The sequence below is a fragment of the Budorcas taxicolor genome, chromosome 3 (genome assembly GCF_023091745.1).
Source record: "Budorcas taxicolor isolate Tak-1 chromosome 3, Takin1.1, whole genome shotgun sequence".
Lineage (NCBI taxonomy): Eukaryota > Metazoa > Chordata > Mammalia > Artiodactyla > Bovidae > Budorcas > Budorcas taxicolor.
In genome coordinates this window covers 15,934,098-15,954,390 of record NC_068912.1, presented here as the reverse complement: position 1 = coordinate 15,954,390, position 20,293 = coordinate 15,934,098, and the positions used below count along the sequence as shown (strand labels likewise).

At 57.1% G+C, this 20,293-nt stretch overlaps 1 protein-coding gene across 1 annotated transcript; it reads left to right on the top strand.

Annotated features, from left to right (window-relative positions):
• Window positions 1-4,084: 4,084 nt before the first annotated feature.
• On the top strand, window positions 4,085-11,782 carry EFNA3 (ephrin A3). The gene is made up of 5 exons (XM_052637544.1): window positions 4,085-4,212; window positions 10,334-10,647; window positions 11,109-11,174; window positions 11,360-11,437; window positions 11,652-11,782. Exons 1-5 carry the CDS (start codon window positions 4,085-4,087, stop codon window positions 11,780-11,782), a joined length of 717 nt encoding a protein of 238 aa, XP_052493504.1.
• The last annotated feature ends 8,511 nt before the right edge of the window (window positions 11,783-20,293 follow it).

Here is a 20,293-nt window from a genome sequence, read left to right as displayed (position 1 = left end):
AACTAAGGTGACCAGCACAGCCTGTGAATGGTGGAAATGGAATTTGAACCCAATCCCATCCTGTTAACTGCCAAGCCCAACTGCCTCCTTCTCAGCTTTTCTAGAAACAAGCACATTCAGAGGACGCACTCAAACCTCCAGTGTAACACCACAGAGATGCCTCTCCACTTCAGGGTTCTTAGCTTGCTGGACTCATTTGAGGGGTCAGGGCATAACTAGAATCAGAGGTTATGATGCTCTGATCCCACCCATCAAGCTCTGAATCCTAACTTCCTGTGTCCCGTGCACCAAGTTCCCCACTGTCAGTCATGTGTGTTGTTCCATGTCAACTCAAGGGCATTAAAGAACCACGTAGCCATGCTGACGCACACGTCACACTTGGAAGTCAGAAGACACATACATCACCCTCCTTGTTGGCACCCAGGGTCCCATGTTAGGACCATGCCAACAGGCTGCCTGCACCAGGACACACATGTGGGCCGTAGGCAAGGTGTGGAACCTGTGAATATTTCATGTCTGGAGCTGGTGGCTGCCTCTCCTGCTCACACGCATGCCCCGTCCTCCCTCTTACAGGCTCCTTGTTTGTTTGTTTAATGAATTATTTATCCACGGCCCCCCTTCCCTCCTGGCCTCCCCCTCCCCCAGGCCCTAGCCTCCATGATTTATTGAACATAGCTCGGCTCTGTGGTTGCCACCCGATGTCCCAGGAGCCGCCTTCGGCCACACAGCCTGAGTACTCCCTCTGCCCCTGACCTGTTCAGCTCCTTGCTTCCTTGACCCCAGGGGGCAGGGGGGGCGGCGGGGTGAGGCACCACATTCAGATAACTCCCAGGGGCCTGAGCTCAGTGCCCCTGGAGAGAACATGGCAAGCTGAGGGCAGAGGGAAATGTAGGCAGAACCTGAAGAAGAGGAGAAAGCAGCCCAAGGCCCTAGAGAGAGAGGATCGGCCCCATGGAGAGAACCTTGGCTTTCACAGAGGCCCTCAGCCAACAGAGAGGTGGCAGTCACAGCCCAGGCCTTAGAGCATTTCAAACTGTAGACTGTAACCCATTAGGGGTGATACAACCAAGGAATCAATTTTCTGGGCCTGAACGAGCTTCGTATTTTTGTTTTTTTAAGAGTAGACAGAAGAAAAATATCAGAGTGCAGCCTCTGTAATAAGGCTAAGTATTGTTTCACGAAACTTGTTGTTTCAATTATATGTGAATGTGTGTGTGTCTGCTGTATGGCAAATGGAAAATATACATCTTATTGTGGGTCACAGGAAAGATTTGAGTCACAGTTATAAACAGAGGCCCTACGCCCCATTGATGGAAGCCTGGGTTCTTCAATGACCCAGATGTCACATAAAGAGGCATAGGCTTCAGATCAGATCCCAGCTTGTAGACAGTGGCCCAGATCTTATACACAGAGACCCCATCCCTAGAGAAGCCCAGACCCCACGAATAGAGGCCTATCAACAGGCCTAAAAATTACAGCTGGAAGCACATCTCCTATATTCAGAACTGCCACATATGGGAGTGCTGTTTGTTCTTGGCATAAAGGAGCCCCACAATGAGTAGCAGAGACAATCAGTCCAAGCTCCCTCACTAAGATGGGGAGACACATGGGGCCACTTCCCACTGAAAAGAGCGGCACCTCTGTTTTTGCACAAAGGTACCACTTGCCAAGAGATGCACCCTAAGGACTGGGTCTGCAGAGAGGGGTGGTTTTGCTAATTCACACAAAAACCCAAATCAGCCAGCAGCTGATTTAGAGGCCTAGATAGAGAGAGGACCAGATCCCATGGTCAGAGGCCTAGGCTCTTTAGAGAGTGTCTCAGAACTTAAAAGCCAGAGGTTTAGACCCCATAGAGAGAGCTGCTTAAATCCACAAGAGAGGGCTCCAAATTCTAGAGAAGAGAGCTCAGTTATTATTGGGGGGCTGGGAGGGAGTGTGCCAGATTCTAAAGAGGAGTATCTGAGCCCTACGGAAAAGAGCCCAAATCCTTAAGTGGGACCCAGATTCTATAAACAGGGCTTCTAAAATGGAATTTAAAGTCCTAGGCCAAACCAGCAAGCTCCCACTCCCTATGAATACGGGCAGCCTTTCTGCCAACTGTGGGACCTACAGAGAGACGCTGCTTCTGCAGAATAGGAATGTGGGTAGGCGGGGAGGAGGCTGCGATGCATGGCACCTGGAGAAGGCAGGTCAGCATCATTTGGGTGAAACAAATCTCCCTCGGGCTGAGGTGTCTGAGGAGAGGGAGAGCTGTTTGCAATGTCCCCCATTCCCACCTCAAGGGGCCTAATTTATTTTCTGGCTCCTGAGAAGGGAGAGGAGATCTCCTGGGGTGGAGAAGAGCCCAGGGAGGACACAGCCTGCTCTCTCCTGACAGCAGCTAGGCACAGGGCTTTTTCTGGATGGTACTGCCCCTCCCCCAAACCCAGCATCTGAGGCCAAATTGTGGTCAAGACCCCTGTCCTGCCAACAATAAGCAGATAAAGGGTGCTTGTATATCTTCTCTCCTGCAGTAGAAGAAAAGCACATCATTCCTGTCACCCTGGGCTCAGGTGGTTGGACTGGGTTCTGAGAGTCTGGGCTGAGACCTGGTCCTCCTGATCATTCTTAATCGGAGCATCCCCAACAAAAGGAGATGAGGGGTGGACAATCCCTAGGTCTGGATTTGAGACCTTTTCCCTCAATCTCTGGGGTTTCCCAGGTGGCTCAGATGGTAAAGAATCTGCCTACAATGTGGGAGACCAGGGTTTGATCCCTGGGTCAGGAAGATTCCCTGGAGAGGGATGGCCACCCACTCTGGTATTCTTGTCTGGAGAATCCCATGGACAGAGGAGCCTGGCGGGGGGTCGCAGAGAGTCGGACACAACTGAGCAACTAACAGTTTCTAGATTCTAGATTTTTCTTTCCCTGAATTTCTAATTCATAGGACAAGAGAGAAGAGGAGAGTACAGAACTGTGTGTATGTCAGAGGATGTGCATGTGTGTGTCTAGGTGTGTGTGCTCCAATGTCTCTGTGTACTGAATCTCTGTGTTTCTACAGATCTCTAGGTACCTGGTGACACCTATACCTTTATGTCTCTGAAGGGTTATCTGTGTGTCTATATGCCTGTGTTTCTGTGTTCTCTGCTTCTGGGTGTCTGTGCCTCTTCTGAATGTGTGGATGTAATGTCTGTGTTTGGGTGTCACTGTGAGGACAATGACTGTGATGAGAACTGGAGTACAAGGTGCTCTGCCTGTAACGCGCTCTCATCAACGTCTGTGAGAGTAGGAGTGAGACTGCCTAGGGACGCCACTGGCTGTTCTGGGAGGGATCTCTGGTTGAGAGTGAGTGAAGAATCCTTTGTCAGTGTCCCAGGAAAGCCGGTTTGGCTCTAGCTGACTCTCCTCAGTCCCTCCTCTGCCTTGGGCCCTGGACTGCCGAAGGCCCTCCCTGCACCCAGCCCTGACACTCTCCGGCCGAGCTCCTCTACACTACCGCCAGGAAAAACAAGCCTCCTGCTCAGCTGGGGGGTCAGGGCAACAGCAATAAGGTCCTTGATGGCAGCTAAAGGGCTTCTCAGCCACCCTCTAGACCCCATCTGGCTCCTCACGCATATGGGAACAGGGATGTGAAGGGAGCAGACCTGACTGTTCAGAAAGGAGGGAGGCCTAGTGTTACTCATTAAAGGATCCTGGACCCCAAGCTTCTCAAGTCTCCCATCCCAGAAATGAATGTTGACTAGAGACTGAGATCCCTGTCTTGGCCTCCCTAGTCTTCTTCTCCAGACTGGGGAGCAGAAGATACGGGACCGGCGGTAGCAAATTAAACCTACGAGGGAGAGGCGAGGAGCGCTCCGGTTGTTCCGGAGGGGGCAGCACGGTTCTCACCTCCCTCGCGCCGCGCGCGCTCCAAGCCCGAGCGGGGCGGGGCCTGACGGGAGCGCGCCAGGGGCGGGGCCTTGGGGCGCGCCCGGGAGGGCGGAGGGAAGGGCTGGGGGCGTGGCCTAAGGCTGGGGGCCGGCGGCGGCGGCGGCAGGGAGCTGGGAAGCGAGAAGCCGGGAGCGCGGGGCTCAGTCGGGGGGCGGCGGCGGCGGCGGCTCCGGGGATGGCGGCGGCTCCGCTGCTGCTGCTGCTGCTGCTCGTGCCCGTGCCGCTGCTGCCGCTGCTGGCCCAGGGGCCCGGGGGGGCGCTGGGAAACCGGCATGCGGTGTACTGGAACAGCTCCAACCAGCAGTGAGTCGGGGGCCCAGGGAGCCCATGCGTCCCGCGTCAGTGAGAGGGGGAGGCCTGGGAAGTCCTGGGGGAACCTGGGGTGGCAGTCCTGGGAAACCACAGTTGGGGGCTAGAAGGCGAGGGAGAGGGGGACACACTCTGTGGGCGTCTATGAAACTCAGCGGGTGTCTGAAAGAGGCTGTTAAGGTAGAGTAACCAGGGCTTGGGCCGAGCGGAGGAGGCTGCTTGGGAACACCCCACCCCACCTTGGCTTCTCTCCACAACCGCCTCTGGAATAGCTTACCCCCCACTGACAGTCCCCGCATCTTCACCCCCTTCGGCCGGCCTGGGGTTTGGGAGCACGAGCATGCTGGGGATAGGCCACCGCACTTGGGGAGCCCAGGGATGACCTGTTTTCAGTGGCGAGCGTTTCTAGGGGTTCTGGGCATGACTCCTGCTTTAACAAGTGGGGTCCAAAGCTGAGGCAAGGAGTCCGGGCGAGCACCTCCTCAGAAGGAAGGTGAATGGATTACCCTGGTTGTATGGATAAGCCGGTCTGGGATGAGCTGGGGCTCGGTCGCCAAGTTGGGGGGCTCTGGAGGTGCCGCTTGGATAGGATAGGAACGTGGGGTACCGGCGAAAGGGAGGAAGGCAAGGAGATGTCGGCGTGTCACACACGCACACACACACACCCGGGCTGGGGACAGCGTGTGGCTCTAAGTGTGAGCGGGCGTGCGCGGCTGTCAGTGTGCGTGTGTGTCTGAGTGTGTGATTTGTGTGTCTGCGTCGGCGATCGTCTGGGGGTGGGAGCGGGCGACGGGTCGAGGAGGGGGCTGCGGTCGCTGTCCGCGTGGCCGGCCGCGTCTGGGCTAGGGTGGCTGTCGGCGCCGCCGCGGTCTGGGCGGGTGTCAGGGCGGCCGTGTGGTTTCCCGGGGTGTGTGGAGCGGCGGCTGGGTGCCGGCTGCGGGGCCAGTTTCTCATTCTGCTCAGTCCTTGCTGCCCTTGTCTTCTCCTCCCCGCCGAGCCGCCGTGTGTATCACCCCTGCCGCCTCCGTGTGTCTGTGTGTTGGGGGGATCCCTGGGGACACGGGGGTCACTGTCACACCTGCCCAGGCGGCGGCGGCCGCACTGTCTCTGGCTCTCCATCCCAGGGGGGGACTCGGAAGCAAATGGCGAGGCCCCTCGAGAGGGGACCAGGAGGGCCGGGCGGCCGCGACCCCCAACCTCCCGGGGGAGGGGCTGCCGCTCGCGGCTCCTGCTCTTTGTTGTTTGGGGCTCTGCGCCTCCCCCTCTCTCCCTCCTCGCGCCCGGAGTGTCAGACTGAGGGTGGGGATGAGGCAACGACGCCCCCCTCTCGCTTCCCATGGAAACCTCGGGGGTGGGGATACGGCCCCTCCCCCCCCAGCGGGACTCGAAGAACTCCGGGGGCCGCTAGGGGCTGACTCCCCTTCTCTATCTAGCTCGTTCCCTCCCCCAGACTCACACGTCCGCCCCCCGCCCCGCTAGAGTCTGGCAGGGAGTGGAGAGCACGCAGGTGAGGGGCTCCGGGTTCCCCACCACGGTCAGGGCACCCTCACGTTCTTAGGATAAGCCGGAGCCAGGGGATGCGGGAATGGCGGGGGGGTAGGGCTGAAGGGGGGATGTTGTTGATCAGGTTCCCCTCCCCCGCATACACCTGGGCGCAGGTGAAAGCCCTGGGAGGGGGTGGAGGAGCCCAGGTTCCGAGAGCCTCCTTTCTGTCTTCCCTGCTCCTCCGCAGGTCTGGACGGGTAGAGATGGGAGGGGGCGCGTACCGGGCCGGGAGGCCGCCGCCGCCCCCGCCTCGCTTCCTCCGCCTTTGTTGCCGCTGCGCCCGGGCTCCCCGGCTCCCTCACTGCGGCAGCCGCGGCCCCATAAATCGTGAGAGCGACGTGCTCCGGAGCCGGGAGTGGAGAGGGCCAGGGAGCTGGGGGCGGGGCCGGGCCGAGCCACAGGCTCCCGTGTCCCCTCCCCCCGGTCACGTGAGCTGGGCTCCTGACTCCCACCCCCCCATCACGTGCCAAGGGTCTCTGCCCCCTGGGGTCACGTGAAGAGGGTCTTGCGACCCCGCCTCCTGGGGGTCACGTGGGAGGGTACTGGTGGGACACGTGCGGTGGCCTGTTTGACAGACCTGGGGGCAGTACCCTGCACAGCGACCGTGATCTTGCCCCTGTCCCGCACTCAGTCCCTCCGTTTGGTCCTCTGGAATAGAGGAGACCTGTTCCCAGTCTAGCCCAGAAACCGAGCATGGGGGAACCTTACTGGAAGAAAGCATGAGAGTATGAGGCCGAGGGGTCCCATGAGCCCGGAACTGAATGGCGGGGGGCGGGACCGGCCAGTGGCCAAATGGAAGCGCCCAGGTCTGTGCTTCATTTCTTTGCAGAACTGTCCAAGGGTGCTGACATTCGCCCCTATCTCAAGAAGCGTCAGAATATCTTTCTCTAGCTGTCTCCCTACCTGTCCCTCTCTCTCTCGAATGTTTCTGTTGCTTATCTCTCTTTCATTCATACATTCATTCAACAAATATTTATTGAGGCTCTACTACGTCCCTGTTGGTCTTTCTCTCTCTTTTCTTCCTGTCACCGAGTCTCTGCCCTGAACCAGCTCCCTGTCCCTGATATTCTCCTTTGCGTCCCTGCCTCCGTCTTTGCTGTCTGTGGGCCTCTCTGGAGCGGCCTCTATGGCTCTCCCTTTCTCCAAGCCTCTCTCCCGTCTCATTCTAACATCTCTTTCTCGGCTTCTGGATTCCTCTCTTTCTCACTGTCTCACTCCCTTTCACCTCTCGGTGAATCCAGTCTCTGTTCATCCCCCCTTTCGGTGTGCGTCTCCCTCTCACTCCATTTCTGTATGTCTCGCTTTCGGCGGGTCTCTCGCGCTTCTCCGCCGCTGCAGATCAATAAACCTTCGCCGCCGCCGCTGTCGCAGGGAGGAGGGGCGGGGATGTGGGGCGCGCTGATTTTCTCCCACCCGACGCCAGCCGGAGAAGCCCGGAGCCAAATCCCTAGCTGGCGAGACCCAGTCCGGTGGGGTGCGGAGGCCCAGGGCACCAAAGGGGTGCGGGGGTGTCACCGTGCACGCGCCGCCCCGCGAGCGTTCTCGCCAACCACCCATCCCAGCCCGGGCGCGCGGACCCCACGCCGCGCACACGTGGTCCGGCCTCGCCTGCTGGGGTGAGTGGCGCGCAGCCTCGGGGGCGCGCGCTAGAGGGAAGAACAGGGGTCCGGTGTCTTTTTCCCTCCTCCACTTCCGTTGCTCTGCATCTTGGCGTTTAGAGGTGGGGGGCAGGGATTTAACAAGTTCAGGATCTCTTGGGATCCTTTCCTTACTCCCTGGTCTTGTTAGACACCCTGTTTACCAGCCCCTAATTGCCCCGGGGGGAGAGGTTTGCTCCTTCCCGGTTCCCCCGCCGCCCATCCCACAAGGCTCCGGCAGACAGGGCACAGAACGAGTGGAAGAGAGGGGTCGGAATGTGCACTGGGAGCGGCGAAAGCCAGGTTGAGGGGCACCCCTCCAGGTGGGGTGTGTTGACTCTCGCCTTTCTGCGAGGGAAGTGGGAGGCTAGCAGGGGATGAAGTGAGGAAGGGTAGAGAACTGTTTGAAGGGGCAGGCGCGACCCAGCCCCCAGAGCCCAGCCTGCCCCGCTCTCCCGCGGGGGCGGGGTGGGGCGGGGTGGGGCGGGGTGTGGCTCGAGGTTAGGGAGGCGCGGCCCTGAAGGAGAGGTTAGCTGTGGAGCTAAGCCGGGGCCTAGCGGCACCTCCCTCTTTACTGCCCAAACTGGGAGGATGACAGATTCAATTAAAGCGCCCAAGCCAAGCAGACACCTCAGGTCTCCCAGGAGTTGTGGCTGGGTTTTCCTGGCAGCCAGCCTTTTGCCCCCTGTCCACCAGCTACCAACCGGGCACAGTCATTCCCCCAGCAGTTCTTTCTCCCACATGCCCAGCAGGAAGGGTAGGGGCATTTCAGGGGCAATTCACGCCACTCAGCCCAGGGTGTGTTGCAGGAAAACTACGCAGTGCCCTAGGGAGGCACTGCTTCAGGGCTGGAAACCCGGTGAGGCTCAAGGACAGAGGCCTCGAGTGGACGTGCAGCTGCCCCCGGTCTGGCACTGGGGGCCCCCTCCTCAAAGCCTGTGGGAACAGTAGACTTTGAGCTTGTGGATAGAGAGGTAAAGCTGGGGTGGCAGCTGGGAGCTAGGCCTGGTCTAACCCGTTTTCCTGCTCCCAGTGCCCCAGGCCGAGACTCCTGCCCACCTGGGTGCCAGGGCCAGGGAGGAGCCAGAGTGACCCATCACTCCCATGGGAACCGAGTGGGGCTGGTGGCATTCTTGATGACTCAAGGAGGCTGAGCCCATTCTTACTGGGGTGCTCAAACACCAGCTTTTACCTGTCTTCCTTACTGCTAGGCTTGAAAGGGAGTGTTTGGGGAGGGGGTGGCACAGGCAAGGCCAAGGATGTAGGGTGAGGTGGGGAGGGACCCTCAAGGCCCCACCCCATCCAAAGGCCTCCAAGCTCATTTCCCTAATGGATCTAATTACTGTTTGTGGAACTGGGAGGTGCCTGGTGACAAGGGGAGCGAGTCTCTCCCCTCAGGGAGTTCCCAGGAACCAAAGACCCCAGTGGCTTAACATTTTGCCAAGTATCCCATGCCTTCCTGTGTCCACTATATGCCCCTCTCACTGCCAAGATGTGTGCATTCCTATGCAAAGAAAATTAGGGGAAACTCCTACCTACTTCTCTGAGTTTCTTTCTCCATTCAGATGTTTTTCCCATCCCCACACCACTCAATACCACCATGGAGAGAGCATTAAGACCAACACTTTGATGATAACTAGCAAGGCAGGTGGGGATTACAAGGGACCCAGCATCTGCTTCTCTGCCCATAGAAGGATCAGGGAAGTAAGAGGCCCAGCCATCTTGTCTGGGCACTCTGCCCATTACTCTGTTCAGCATCATTAAGGGGGAGTTAGTGTCAGGTTGAGGAGAGAGGGGTATAGAGATACCAGTTTTGGCATGACACCACCTGGAGCCTTGGTATTGAGTCCCTTGCTCCCTGATCTATTGTGTCACATTGGTATATGTGTTAGTCGCTCAGTCATGTCGGACTTTTTGCGACCTTTAGACTGTAGCCTACCAGGCTCCTCTGTCCATGGAATTCTCCAGGCAAAAATACTGGACTGGGTAGCCAGTCCCTTCTCCAGGGGATCTTCCCAACCCAGGGATCAAACCTGGCTCTCCTACACTGTCGGCAGATTTTTTACCATCTGAGCCACCAGGGAAGTCCTGGTGTGTCAGATTGTTGGAGACCTAATTGTCCATACCCTCAGGGTGGAGGTCAGTGAGACTCAAGGTACAGAGGCCAGTCATACTGTAGAGAGAGTATGTGCCAGTGTGTGTGTCTGTATAGGAAGGGCAGGGAGAGAGCTGAAGATTGCTGGGGTCAACCAATACTGGCATGCCAGTCCAGCACACATATCGCCTAGTTTTTCTATGTGTACGCTGCCTGTGAGTGGGCGGTGGACATATTTGTGTGTGTGCCACAGAACTTGTGCATGTATATGCATGAAGCCTGCATACATATGTCTGTGAGGGCAGGTCTTGTCGGACTCGCCTTGGGGGTGGACTGGCAGCATCAGGAAAGCATGCTGGGAGAGGCGATGGAGGGTGCGCATCCCTCCAAGGGACCCCTCCCACTTTCACACTTCCATTCCTTCTATCCCTCCTCCCCACTAGTGAATTATGGGGGATGGACGGAGGAAATCCGGGCCTGGGTCTGGGAGTCGCAGGGACCTGCGCCGTTTCTGTGGTAACCAAAGCACACGTTCCCTTCTTCCCTCCACCCTTCTCCCCCGCCTCTTTTCCTTTGGAGGCCGGCCGGGCTTCCCTGCGTCTCTGCTACCCTCCGGTGGCTACCAGGAGAAGGGCAGAACCAGGAGTGGGCCTGGAAAGATAGTGCGGGGATTGGTGGCACTAGGGCCCTGGGGATAGAGAAAGGGACTGAGAGGAGAGGAAGCTCAGAAGGAAAGCCTGGAGACTCTAAGGACCCTAGGGAAGGTCTGCGGAGAGGTGAGGTGGAAAGCGAGTTGGCTTTGGGTTTCTTCTATCTGACCCGCTTCCTTCCCCCACAGCCTGCGGCGAGAGGGCTACACGGTGCAGGTGAACGTGAACGATTATCTGGATATTTACTGCCCGCACTACAACAGCTCAGGGGTGGGCCCCGGGGCGGGGCCAGGGCCCGGAGGCGGGGCAGAGCAGTACGTGCTGTATATGGTGAGCCGGGACGGCTACCGCACCTGCAACGCCAGCCAAGGCTCCAAGCGCTGGGAGTGCAACCGACCGCACGCCCCCCACAGCCCCATCAAGTTCTCGGAGAAGTTCCAGCGCTACAGCGCCTTCTCTCTGGGCTACGAGTTCCACGCCGGCCACGAGTACTACTACATCTGTAAGTGACGGCCTGGAGGCGGGCCGGGGCGGGGCCTAAGTGCTAGGGGGCGGGGTCCCCAGGGGCCGGGGGCCGGCCAACGCTGCAGGCGCTAGGTCTCTGCGGCTCCAAGTGATACCCCAGGATGAGGCGTGGGAGCTGGGGCCCTCAGGGTTCCAGCTCAGGGTCGTGAGGCTAAGAAAAGAGGTCTAGTGGCATTCCCAGAGGTCACAGAGTCACTGTTTCTGTGAGGGACATTTCGGAGGACGGACCTCGGGTTCAGTTTATTGAGAGAGAGGACCCCAGGAGCTTCTAGGGCTAACGGCAGAGCCACCACGACCGATGCGCAAAGGGTGGAGGAGGTCCTGAAGGACACTGCGCAAGAGGGGCAGTCTGGAGGGACTGAGGAGAGTTTCTGAGCGAGGAGGGCACGGGGTAGAATATCTGGAGAAAAAGCGACTCAGGCCCAGTCTCCTCCCCAGCCACGCCCACCCACAACCTGCACTGGAAGTGTCTGAGGATGAAGGTGTTCGTCTGCTGCGCCTCCAGTGAGTATAATCGGCTCCCAGCCGCGACCCCACCCTTGGCTCCCCTGCTTTGGGGCTCCCTGGCTTCCTGGGGGTGGAGGTGGAGGGCACAGGCGAGGGGGACTCGCTCCCCAGCTGTAGCAGGGGGAGGGGATCCTGGCCCTGACTCTCCCCTCCTCTCTCCCCACCCGCACCCCACCCCGCAGCATCGCACTCCGGGGAGAAGCCGGTCCCCACTCTCCCCCAGTTCACCATGGGCCCCAATGTGAAGATCAACGTGCTGGGTGAGTCTGCGCAGCGCCCTCTGGTGGCCACTGCTGGAACCGCAGCCCCCTCCCCGGTGCCTGCTCCTCTTGCATGTCTTTCCCCCGGGGGCACCGATCCTCACCACCCGCGTGGTGGTTACGTCCCCCGCTCCACTGCTGCTACCGCTGCCGCGTGTTCCCTCCCCAGCGCGCAGCCCGGCTCTCACCAGTCTGTCTCTTCATCTATCCACAGAAGACTTTGAGGGAGAGAACCCCCAGGTGCCCAAGCTTGAGAAGAGCATCAGCGGTACCAGCCCCAAGCGGGAACATCTGCCCCTGGCGGTGGGCATCGCCTTCTTCCTGATGACACTCTTGGCCTCCTAGCTCTGCCCCCTCCCTTGGAGGGGAGAGTTGGGGCGGGGCTGGGACAGAGCAGGGAGCCTTTGGCCTCTCCAGGGAAGCCTAGCCGTGGGGCCTAGACCCCTCCTCCGACGGCTGGAAGTGGGGTCTGCACCATACATCTGTGCTCACCCCTTCTGCCCCCTCTCCACCAAGTAGGGCACAGTAGTGGACCAGGCACAGGGACAGCCACGGGTCCCAAGTGGCCTTGTGGCTCTGGTAATGTTTGGTACCAAACCCGGGAGCTGTAAAGGGCAGTGCTCAGGACTCCCTGCCCCCTGGTACCTTTCTGTGACCCCTGGTGCCCTCCCCCTTTGTCCCCCTCCGAGAGACAAATGTGCCCCAGAGAGAGCAAATTGAAGTGTGGGAGACACCCCCAGTCACTCTCTTCCAGGGCCAGAACACAGGGAGGGGACTAGATGGGTGAGGGGGTGGCACCACCGGCTGCCCCTCCCCTGTTTACAGCAATAAGCACGTCCTCCTCTCACTCCCACTCCCAGGATTGTGGTTTGGATTGAATCCAAGTTTACAAGCAGACACCACTGCGGGGGGCCACCGGCAGTGGACAAGGGTGACGAGGGGTGGGCATTGGGGTGCCAGGCAGGCATGTACAGACTCTATATATCTATATATAATGTACAGACGGACAGAGTCCCTCCCCTTCCTTAACCCCCTGACCTTCCTTGACTTCCCCCTCCAGCTTCAGACCCCTTCCCCACCAGGCTAGGCCCCCCTGGGGGACCCCCTGGCCCCTCTTTTGTCTTCTGTGAAGACAGGACCTATGCAACGCACAGACACTTTTGGAGACCGTGAGACAACAATGCCCCCCTCCAGCCCTGAGCCGGGACCCAGCTCCCAAGACCTTGCCCTGCCCATCCTCTGTGGCCCCCACCCATCCTCCTGGGCCTTTTTCAAGTGCTTTGGCTGTGACTTTCATACTCTGCTCTTAGTCTAAAAAAAATAAACTGGAGATAAAAATAACCGAGTGTGTGTGATTTCCAGGGGCCATCACTCTTCTGTACGCTGGTTAAATAAACCCCACAGGTCACAAGGCCTGGGGAGGGGACAGGACTCTAGGGCCAAAGGGTCAGCTGAACATCTTGTTCTGTAGCTCATCTGCCCTAAGGAGACACCTCTGTGTGGAGGAGCAATAAAGGCTTCTGAGCAGGGCCTGGATGACTTGGGGCAACACACTCAACCTCTCTGAGCCGCAAGTATCTCATCAGAAAATCTAGGTTATAATATATCTCTCACAGGACTGGTGTGAAGATTAAATGGCAGCGGGAATATAAAGCTCAATGGTGATGGTTTTCTCCTTTCCTTCCCATTCTATTCTGTAACCAGAAGTTCTTGACTGGGGTCTATGGATTTCAGGGGGTTGTGAAACTAGATAGGAAAAAGTTATATCTTTACTTTTACTCACCTGTAACTGAAATTTACCATTCTTCTATGTACGGGCAATAAGCCACAGTAGTTTTAAGAGTGCCTGTGACTTTGTAACCAACAGAAATCACAGATATGTTCAGAATGTGTTATAGTTTTTAAAGATATCGCAAAATATCATTTACTCTCATCACTACTTTGAAATAACCATAGTTGTTAGATCTTGTTTTTAATGTGTTAATAAAGAAGCATATATATTACTATACCAAAAAATGTAGACGTTTTGATAACTGTGTTTCAATATAATTGGTTTCCTTTATAATCCTTCGCAATTTTTTTTTTTTTTTCTGTTTAAAAAGTTACCGCTGGACCTCCCTGGTGGTCTGGTGGTTAAGAATCCACCTGTCAGTGCAGGGGATATGGGTTAGATCTGTGGTCCGGGAAGATTCCATGTGCCATGGGGCAACTGAACCCATGTGACCCAACTATTGAGCCCGCACTCTACAGAGTCCATGCTCTGCAAACAAGTGAGGCCACTGCAGTGAAAAGCCTACACACAGCTAGAGAGTAGCCCCCTCCCATTGCAACTAGAGAAAGCCTGCGCGCGGCAATGAAGTCCTAGCGCAGCCAAAAATAAACAACAAAAACAAACAGAAAACATGATGGCCAAAAGGCTGAGAGTTTGCTGGTGCTGGGGCCGCACATAACTACAGCCTCCTGCGTCCATCAGGAGAGTGAGGGGACAGAAGGTGAAAGCTGGGACAGGGCCCTTTCTGGCAGTCCAGGGAATGCATTCCATTGCATAAGAATCTGCATTCCAATGCAGGAGGCATGAGTTCAATCCCTGTTCAGGGAAACAGGATCCCACATGCTGTATGGTGTGGCTGAATAATAATAATGAAAAAGATGGGACCACGGTGGAAGCACTCAAAGGTCATAGCCCCTCCCAAGCCAGGTGAGGTCAGGGTTGTTCAGGTGGGCACTTCGGGAGGGCAGTGAGCGGTTGCTGATAGGGGCTAAAATCTATCCAGGCGGCCCTTGCCCAGCCAAGCTCCCTGGCCTGAGAGCAGGTGCCGTTTTCTTCATTGCCTAGCTGTGACTCCATCCCAACCAGGGCACTATGTGGGCAGGCTGGTCCTGGGTGAGCGCCCCTCTTGTGTGTGCTGTGGCTCTTACCAGCTACACTGTGAGTCTCTGGGCAGCAGGGACTGTGTCTTCTCCCCCTCTATACTCATGCAACACAGGAAATGGAATTTCAGCTAGACCCTGGAGAGTGGGTAGATTTTCCACCAGCAGAGCTGGGGGAATAGGGGTGGGAGGGCAGGTGGGGAAAGGACCAGGGAAGGTCAACGCAGTAGTCTGAGGCTCCCAATGTGAAGACAAGACTTGAAAAGTTAGCCTCATCGATTCAGTTGTTCATGGATTCAAGAGACATTTATTGGCACCTGCTGAGCGCTAGGCCCTATCCTGGGGACTGAGGATACAAAGAAGACACAGTTTTTAGCCTCAGGATCATAATTCAGCATGGGTTATGTGTGTGTGATGATAGGTGAAGAGGAATCAGTAACACACACACATGTGAACACACAATCAGGAGCTACCCTGGTAAATGCCAGGAAGCTATAGGAACCCGGAGGAAAAAACACACCCTACCCTGGGGACACAGGAGGAGCAGATACACAGAGCTGAGGCCCTGCTGGGCAGTCTAGAGGACCTTGAAGGCTGAGGAGAATGGGTTTGTCCCATAAAGGAGCTGCAGCTGTGGGCCCCAGGCTGTAGGCTCCCTCCAACCCCAGGGCCACATGGGGCAGGAGCTGGCCAGCTTGGGATGGGGAGGGCCCAGTGGGTTTAAAAAAATCCAAGAATGGGGGACTTGTCTGGTGGTCCAGTGGCTAAGACCCTGTGTTCCCACTGCAGGGGGCCCAGGTTCGATCCCTGGTTGAAGTACTAAATCCTGCATGCCACAACTCAAGATCCCACACGCTGCAACTAAGACCTGGAGCAGTCAAGTAAACAAATAAAAATTAAATTAAAAAGAAAAGTCTAAGAATGGGAAGGCTGTAAAAAGGCGAGTCAGTGGAGCAGGAGCTAGACCAAGCCAGCTTTCATTCACTCAGTACCTACTATGGGCCCAGCTCCCTGCCCATTGCTTTAGATGCATTGCATGCACCGTGCCTTTGGAAGTCTTGCTCAACCAATAGCACAGATGAGAAAACTTGAGGGTCTAAGAGGCCACGTCCCTCAAGGTTGGCATTCAGAGTGGAACTGCCTGTCACTGTGCTCTGAACATTGGACCCTGAACCACCACCTGGAGCCCTTCCCCACAAATCCTGATTGCCTCCTGCCACCTCATCCACCAAAGTCACTCAGAGTTCTTGGGGAAAGACATCAAAGGACCTCAGACCCGGACTGGAGGAGCCAGTCTGAAGCCCACATTTTACATACATAAAAACCGAGGCTCTGAGAGAGCAAGTGAGTTGCCCACAGTCACATCGATATCCACAGCAGACCCAGGACTGGAACTCAGGTGTCCTGAGCCCCCATTTTTCCTACGAGACTGTGATGCCCCAGAAGAGAAGATTTGCATCTTCCCAGGAATTGCGGCCTGGTCTTTGAAACCTCTTAAATCCCCACAGGCAGGGATAAGGAGGAAGCACCACACACATCAATATCTCTTCATTTTCCCCCAGGCTGGGGCTTCAGGAAGCTCTGGGATGCTGCTGGGATACCCTTCAGGCAAGGCTTTAGTTTCCAGAGCATGTAAGAGGGTGAGGACTCAGCAGTTAGACACACAGGCACCATGACCCTGAGCCTGCCGGGCACAGGGCCTCTGCCTTGGGGCCCAAAGATCTGCATAGCCCAGCACATCCTGGCCCAGGCCGAGGTGAGATGAAGCCCATGGTGGGCCAGCCTGAGAGCAAAGGCTGGAGGTGAGAGTGAGGGCAGGGGTGGCAGGCAGGGAAGGGGCCTATGATCTAGACTCAATAACCTGCTGATGGAGAAGATAAAGCAGGAAAGGAGAGCGCAGAACCACGTGCACAGCTGGGCTACAGGACTGAGCAGGATACTGGGGGGAAGGGGAAGGACAGCAGCAGGGCGTGGGGAAGCCAGGCTAAGACACTTCCTTCCTGCTCCACACCCCAGCACCTGGGATGCCCCTAGATTCTACTGATGGCTGCCAGATGGTGCCCCCGGGACCTGACATAGCACTGGAGTCCTGGCCACACCCCCAAAGAACAGGGCCCTAAGGCCAGGGAAGTTCAATTTAGTGAGCTGTGCTGGCTTTAGACTGGCAAAGCCAGCTCCAGATGGCAGGGCACCACCTCCCCCACACCCCCCGCCCTGGCAGGGTCCTCTCCCCCTTGATGTCTAGTTCTGGTCGCCTCCACACAGACCTCAAGAAGGGTCGTATCAACACATGCCGGGATTCCCAGAGGGTCCTCAAAGGGACATCCCAAGACATGGACAGACAGAGACGCTCACACATCCTTTCCTTCCTACCGTCCCCAGGGTAAGAAACAGCAGCCACAACTAACAACGCTACACAGATTCTGGCTGGAGGAGTGAGGTTAGAGAGCCAGCCACATCCTCCCCTTCTGGATGTGAGGTCAGCAGGGCCATTGGCAATCCAGGCTGGGCTCGAAGCCTTGTTCCCGGGGTTGGGGGACTGCAAGGGTGGGTGTTGGCTCTTGAGGGGCCCCTGAGGGCTGCCCTGGGGGCTGCTTTGGGCTCAGCATGTTTTGGAGTCTGGGGCAGGGTGGATACCTCCCCACCCATCTTCTGTCTCAGAATTTCTCTGACCCCTGACCCCTTTCTCTTCCTCCCTTCAGTTCTAGAAGCTTTGGGGTTGAAAGAGGACTTGGGCCCCATCCACAGCTGTCCAGCTTAGAGCTACTCAGCTCCAAAACCTTCCGTGGTCTCCCTTACACTCCCTGTTCTGCCCAGTTGGCAAACCCAGGAGCATGGGCTGGGCAGGGGGACACGGGTCATGGGGTAGGTATGACGGTGACATGGGCTGGGCTGGGGCAGAGGTTGAAATGGAGGGGCATGAGCTGGGACCAGGAGATGTGACTTGGATGGGGGTCGCAGGGGTGTGAAGGACATGAGCTAGGTAGGGGCAAGGGCTAGCAGGAGGGACAGAAGTGGGAAGTGCTGGGGACCCACAGGCTGGGTAGCTCACCCTGGATGTCCGACTGGCAAGCGTGATGCTGACACAGAGAAACAGCCCAGATGTGCTAGGCCCGAGCCAGCCAGGATGCCATGGGTCCAGGGCAGGAAGAGCAGCTGCAGGCAGAGCCAGGGATGCCACCTGAGATGTGAGCCGGGGGAGGCCTGGGCTCCGGTTTCCACAGAGGCTGAAGAGAGGAGCGGCAGATGCGGCCCCTCCTCCAGAAGGCCAGCATTGCACGCTTGGCTTTCACTACTGCGTCTGGTCATGGGTAATTAGGGGGCTGTTACCATACTTGGCTACAAAACCGTGGATGGACTGGCCTGGGGACCAGAGAGAGCTCAGTTCAAGTGGCCTAGAGTCTCCCAACCTGCCCCTGAGAGGCTGCTGTTGGCCAGGGGGGACACTCTAGCCTTGTGTTCAGGCTCAGACACAATTTTGCACACTTCAATTCACCCCCAGTCATATAACTTCACAAACTGGCGACCCCACACAGTCAATGAAATTCCCTGCTCCAGGAGGGGGCGGCGGTGGGGGATGACAACCCTTCAGGGGCCTCAGAAAGGAAGGCAGGGCCTCTGTTTACACAGCTGAAGTGGAAGGGGCCTCCCTGGGCCGAGGGAACAGCCTAGGCACTGCAGGCCCAGCGGCACCCCCGCCTCTGCCCCCGCCCCGTGGGCAGACCCCTGACACACACTCCTTCGCCACTTCCACACACATTCAGGCGTGTATGCTCAACACACTTCCAAGTCACACTCCCACCCTTCACAGGCACCCAGCACACACAGGAAGGTCACACTGTCTAACACACTCAGTGAACTCAAGCCCACACACAGGTGGAGGGGCTCCCAGGCACGCAAACCACACGTGCATCCAGGGTCACACAGGGTGACACACTTGAGGACAGTTGCCAACACAGACCACTCTGACAGTCCCAGCTAAACAAACAGTGTTTCCTGCCGGGCAGGGAAGCAGCCAAACCGACGGGACCAAGTCTGGAGTCCAGGGACGTCTAAGGGCGGGAGCAATGCCACATCCACACCCTCTGGAACCCACAGGTCGCGTCAACAGCCACACAGGACACAAACACAAACCCCAGGACCCCCAGGATATGCCCAGACACACTGGCAGATGCAGAGCGAGGGGCTTCTCACCCTCTGCCATATGTACAGAGACATGCATCCACGTGGGCCTTAGACACAGATGCCCACCACAGCTCCTCCCAGGGGGTCCTGAGCAACACCCCCATTCCTGCCATAGGCTGCTCAACACGGAGACAACAATGAAACGGATCCCCCTCTGCACACAGACATCCTTGCACGCGCGTGCACACACACACACACACACACACACACACACACACCAGACCCTGAGCCTGGGGGACCAACATGGGGATGGACCAACAGAGCTTGTCCCACTCTGTGTGGGGCAGTGTCCTCACATCCACCTCTCTGGGCACCAGCAATTTCCACTCTGGGCACAGACGCCCCAGACCAAGCCTGGAGGGTTATCCTGGCACCTCTCTGTGTACTGAGGCCTGCCAGGACCTGGTCTGACCCCTAGGAACGGCTCACAACCCGCCTTGGGAGCATTCCTCATTCCTTGAGGGCTAAGCACGCCCTGGCCCTGTGCTAAGGTATACTCTTACACCTTATACAAGGTATACAACCCTTCACCCTGGTATACAGCCCAGAGTGAAAGGGCCATTTGGCTGGGCCTGTAGGCAGGGCCTGTCAGAGAAGGCTTTGGGGGAGACAAGAGGCGTGAGGGATGGGTGGCAGATTGCCAGCTAGCGTGTGGGAGTTGGCTGGCGGACTAGGAGGGAAGACAGGCCAGGCAGAGGGGGCGGCTCCCCAAAGGGCAGAGGCTGTTGTTTACGTTTCATAGCATAAGCAGTCACAAAAACATTCACATTCGCAGCGGAGCACATCCTTTTCACACAGAGCGGCTTTTTGCGCGGGCGCGCGGGCGGGCGCGCACACACACGCGCGCGGGCGCGCGCGCCCCTCTCCAGCACGAGTTTGAGGTCCCATTCCTTCGCAGGACTAGCCTGTGGGCTCTGCGCCCATCGTCTCCGTGTGCATGGCGCCCCCTAAAGGTTTCTCTCGCACAGCTGCGCCCGGGCTGAGGGGCCGCCTGCCGTGGGTGTTGGCAGCGACACCCGCAGCGAGTGAGGGGCCGCTGGGCCTATCTCAGGAGCCCGTGAGCCTCCGGGGGCTGGGGACAGCGGGGGAGCCAGAAGTGGCAGGTTCTCTTTTAGCCAAAAGCACTTAAGCAGAGGCCTGAGTTAAAAATAGGCTGGATTTACTGCCAGAAGGTGGCAGGAGAGAAAGCTCTCTTTTGACAGTACTTATTATCCCATGGACGGAAGAGCCTGATAGGCTGCAGTCCATGGGGTGGCAAAGAGTCGGACACGACTGAGCGACTTCACTTCACTTCACTTGACATTCTGTCCTAAACAGCTGGAGGCTCAGGGGGACAACCCGCCGCCCCTCCCGCCCCTCTGGCCTGAGGAACCCAACCGAAGAGCTCAGTCCGCGAGGCCCTGGGTGCCTGTGACCGGGACTCCATTTTATCTTCTTAACTACCTTATTAAGTTATACTTTAAAACGTTGGGTTGTTGTTGTTGTTGTTGTTGTTTTTGCATGGTTCCTCTAGGATTACAGAATACATCTTTAATATATCATAGACTCTCTTCGTTAAGTAATATTAGACCACTTTATTTATAGTGCACTTTATTATCATGTAAGCACCTCACTCTTGCCTGTTTCCCGCCTCCCAGCCTGTGCTGATGTTGTCCTGCACCTTATTTCCTCTACATATCCCATAAATCCCACCCATATTAATATTTTTGTTTTAATTCCTCCACCATCATTTAAAGAGAAATTTAAAGCAAGAAAATAGTCTTTTATATTTACCCGTATTATTTATCATTTCTGGAGCTC